The following is a 4548-nucleotide window of genomic DNA, read 5'->3' as shown; positions in this document are numbered from 1 at the left end:
ATATATATATATCTATATATATATACTATAATAATATATATATATATATATTAATTAATATATATATATATATAGTATATATATATATATATATATATATATATATATATAATATACATATATATATATTATGTTGAGATACACACACACATATATATATATATATAAATATATAAGTAAACACACAAACACATTCACATGTGCATTGCAGACATACATATGCATATACATACCCAGTTTCCATTAGCCTGTTGCCTTGATAGCAGAAGCTCTATACCTCTACGAATGGGTGCATGGTCAGGATAGCCGGCACGAAGTAGAGATAGCACAGCCCATGCAGTCTGAATGACTTGTGACCTCGGGTGCTGTTCATATTTAAACGGGCAAGAGTCAGTTACCGGTGAAGCATAGGGGTGAGAACGGCAGATGATATGGATGAAACTACGGATAGTCAGTAACTAGGATTCAAGAGAAAATTATATTAATAAAATCTATATATAATATAAACTAAATTGGGTATAGGAAAAATATATCAAGTGCGGCGAGTACGACAGCAACATGGCTAACGGCAATCGAAAGATCAAAGAGAGCGGGGGTTGCTAGGATATATATATATATATATATATATAGAAAAAGTAAAGATAAAGATAAAGATAAAGATAAAGATAAAGGTAAGGTAAGGATATAGATACAGATACATATATGTATATATATATATATATATAAATAGATTCGGCTTTCCAAGAAAAACCTTACGCCCGCAAGAATAAACACATTGTACTATGTGCATACTGAAGCCGTTTATTGAATCGGTACGACTGAGTTGCACTATACAAGGTATTGCAATCGTGCCTGCCGGGAATACCAAACGTAATCCACGCAAACCTATATACTGATAGATAGAACATATCGAATACATTCACGAATTGTTTCAGTTCCTCGAAAACCCCATGCAGAACATGCTTCCTGAGATATTCTCTCGGCACACCACAACATGCAAGTCTCGCTCCATGTACCGTCTGACTGCTGCTCGGACGGAAACTTAGTGTGTACACTCGCTAAAATCTAGTTTACACACTCTCTAAAACTTAGTTTATACACTCTCTAAAACTTAGTTTAGACACTCTCGAAAAATTAGTTTATACACTCGCTAAAACTTTGTTTATACACTATCTCATGTCATTGTATTGTAAGGCGTGTATAACGCGACATCGATTGATACACTACCGCTCTAGTTAAAAGACTGACAATTGACAAACTCAATCCATACAGCTATATCTGGCGTATGCTCCAGGCACGCCCCACATGAACGCCTTATCCCTGGACAGTACTAGCACACAAGCACGCACACTGGCCTATTCACTCACTAACCTCCGTACATATACATACTTGCTACATAAATACATGACCACACATTCACTGACCGTACATATGTACACACTTGTATAAATATGTAAATATATAACTACACACTCACTGACCTCCGTCCATATACACACACTTGTATAAATATGTAAATATATAACTACACACTCACTAATCTCCATACATATACACACACTTGTATAAATATATAAATACATGACCACACATTCACTGACCTCCGCACATATGTATACACTTGTATAAATATATAAATATACAACTACACACTCACTAACCTCGCACACAATATACACGCCACACTCATCAGCAACGCACCAGCCCTCACCAACACCACACATACAAGTATATTTTACCTACACGGGCCTTGTAGGAAAAACCATCCCCTACACCGCCATACCTGAGCATACTCTCTCGTCACACACGACATGAACGTCTCTCCCCACCCACCGTCCTCCTTCTGCTTGGACAGCAAGAACGCACACGCACGCTTCGCCGCACCGGTAGGTGAGTCGTAGGTCTCTCCTGCTTCTACCAGCCCATCTATGGCAAACCAGATACCGTACGTGAAGCATATCCCCCACATTCCCTCGAAGCTCCCGTCGGGACGTTGGACGCTGTAGGGGTAGGCAAGGGGAGAGCGCGAGGTGTGAGGGAGGCAGTGTAGGTAGGCGCTAGAGGTAGCTGTTATGGATGTAGATATAGATGAGATTTAGATACAGATCCAACTATTTATAGATGTAGATAAAGATATGACTGTTTATAGATATAGATACAGGTGTACCTACTTGTAGATATCGATATAGGTGTATCTATTTATAGACAGAAATGTAGGCGAACCTATTTATAATTATAGATATAGGTGAACCTATTTATAATTATAGATATAAGTGGACATATTTATAACTATAGATGTAGATGTACCTGTTTATAGATTTAGATACAGATGTACCTACTTGTAGATATATATATAGGTGTACCTATTTGTATTTATAGATATAGGTGGACCTACTTATAAATATAGATAGGGGTGTACCTATTTATAGATATAGATGCAACTACTTGTAGATATATACAGATGTACCTATATATATTTATAGATATAGGTGGAGCTATTCATAATTATAGATATGGGTGGACCTATTTATAACTATAGACATAGGTATACCCATTATATATATATATATATATATATATACATATTTATATATAGATGTGTGCACGTGTGAAGGCTCTATAGTGTACATGTACAAGGTAGGTCCTGGTGGTGTTGAGCAACGTGTCACAGGATTTGGGGTCCGATTTTTCGGACTGGTCCAAAAGGCTTCTTGTGGCCAAAAAAGAATAGCACTATGCTTCTGGTTATAAGTCTATGGTTTTGATTAAATTAGAAGAAGCACCGGGACATGTATCTCTGTGGATATGTATGGTACATCGCACATAAGTGGACGCTACAGACGGCATCACCAAATAGCTTCAAGCAACGCTAACCGAGCACAGTATAACTATATACTCAACTATGTGTATGGATATGGAAGCATGTGGTTTAGGCACCTCATCAACACCAACAACCGATCACAGTATAATTATATACTCTATTATGTGAATGGATATAGAAGCAGGTGGTTTAGGCACCTCATCAACACTAACCGATCACAGTATAATTATATACTCTATTATGTGCATGAATATAGAAGCATGTGCTTTAGGCACCTCATCAACACTAACCGATCACAGTATAATTATATACTCTATTATATGTATGAATATAGAAGCATGTGGTTTAGGCACATCAACACTAACCGATCACAGTATACGTTTCATTTATACTCTATTTATGTACATGGGGTATAGAAGCACGTTGCTCAGGCAATCAATCGCAGAGTTTGTTTCAAGATACATAACTATACATGTATGTAAGAAAAACTATACTTGCATGTATGCCAAAAACTATATATATAAATATATTAACCTCTCTTGTCTGTTCTCGGATACACCTGCGTACGCATACCATATGCGACTACGTATATGTAGAGTAAACACCCTATCTACGTATATGTAGAGTCCACACCCTATCTACGTATATGTAGAGTCCACACCCTATCTACGTATATGTAGAGTACACACTCTACGGTAAACAGTCACAGCCATAACTTCTAACCTCTCTCGTCTGACCCTGGACACACCTGCGTACGTGTACTATCCACACCTATGTATTTATAGAGCACACACCCTATAGTAACAAGCCACACACTCACCCCAGCATGTAGGTCCTGGCCTTGTTTATGGCCTGAGAGACTTCAGCCGTGCGATGGTGTGGGTAGATTTTGCGGAACAGACTGAGACCTGTGAGAGCGGATGAAGTGCACTCGACGTAGTCATAGTCGACCATGATATCCGCAAACACCTGCAACAGGTGGGGTATAGTTTTTGGTATGAAGTATGTGAGTATGGGCAATACATGGGGTGTAGTAGTTAGTAAGAAGTATAAATAGTATAGTCAATACATGGAGCGTAGTATGTAGTATAACGGAGGTGCACTCGACATAGTCATAGTCGACCATGATATCCGCAAACACCTGCAACAGGCAGGGTATAGTGTTTGGTATGAAGGATGTGAGTATGCTGATCTATATACATCCATCTCGTTCCCAATACCAAACTTATCCCTCAAAAGTATCCACAGCAGAGGTTGTGTATCTTATGATGATGAGATATGATTTTATTATTATAAAAGTAGGCAATACATGGGGTGCAGTATTTAGTATGAAGTATATACAGTATAGGCAACACATGGAGCGTAGTATGTAGTAGAACGTATAGGAGTATTTAGTATGGAGTATACAAAGCATAGGCAACACATAGGGTATAGTATCTAGTGTGAGGTGTAAAGTATATGCTACACATGGAATTCTCGCACTTATGTATAGGCCCTAGATATATAATCAAAAGGTGTATATGTAGACACCTTGCGATATTGTTCCCTATTCAAAGTACAAAGAAAGCGTATTAGCCGGTCGTATAGCTAATATGTATTGGCATCCTATCAAAGACATTAAATTTTAATATACACATCCAGCGTAAAGCAAAACTTTATAGGCATCCATTTCAGATTGATAGCTCACGATTTTAACACACGAATTATATATGTATAGAACGTTTATA

General features: G+C 37.7%; 1 protein-coding gene across 1 annotated transcript in view; it reads right to left on the bottom strand.

Moving 5' to 3' along the window:
* SARC_09830 (hypothetical protein) overlaps window positions 1-3775 on the bottom strand; it is a gene marked incomplete at its 5' end in the record, with an annotated part of 4371 nt that extends 596 nt beyond the window's left edge. Inside the window, 3 exons of the mRNA XM_014296141.1 lie at window positions 234-365; window positions 1784-2000; window positions 3642-3775. Coding sequence (XP_014151616.1) covers window positions 234-365; window positions 1784-2000; window positions 3642-3775 — 483 coding nt within the window. The remainder of the gene's footprint in view (window positions 1-233; window positions 366-1783; window positions 2001-3641) is intronic.
* Between the last annotated feature and the right edge of the window lie 773 nt (window positions 3776-4548).

This window comes from Sphaeroforma arctica (genome assembly GCF_001186125.1).
Source record: "Sphaeroforma arctica JP610 unplaced genomic scaffold supercont1.1056, whole genome shotgun sequence".
NCBI lineage: Eukaryota > Ichthyosporea > Ichthyophonida > Sphaeroforma > Sphaeroforma arctica.
The sequence above is the reverse complement of the archived record's forward strand: the minus strand, read 5'-3'. Positions and strand labels throughout refer to the sequence as shown.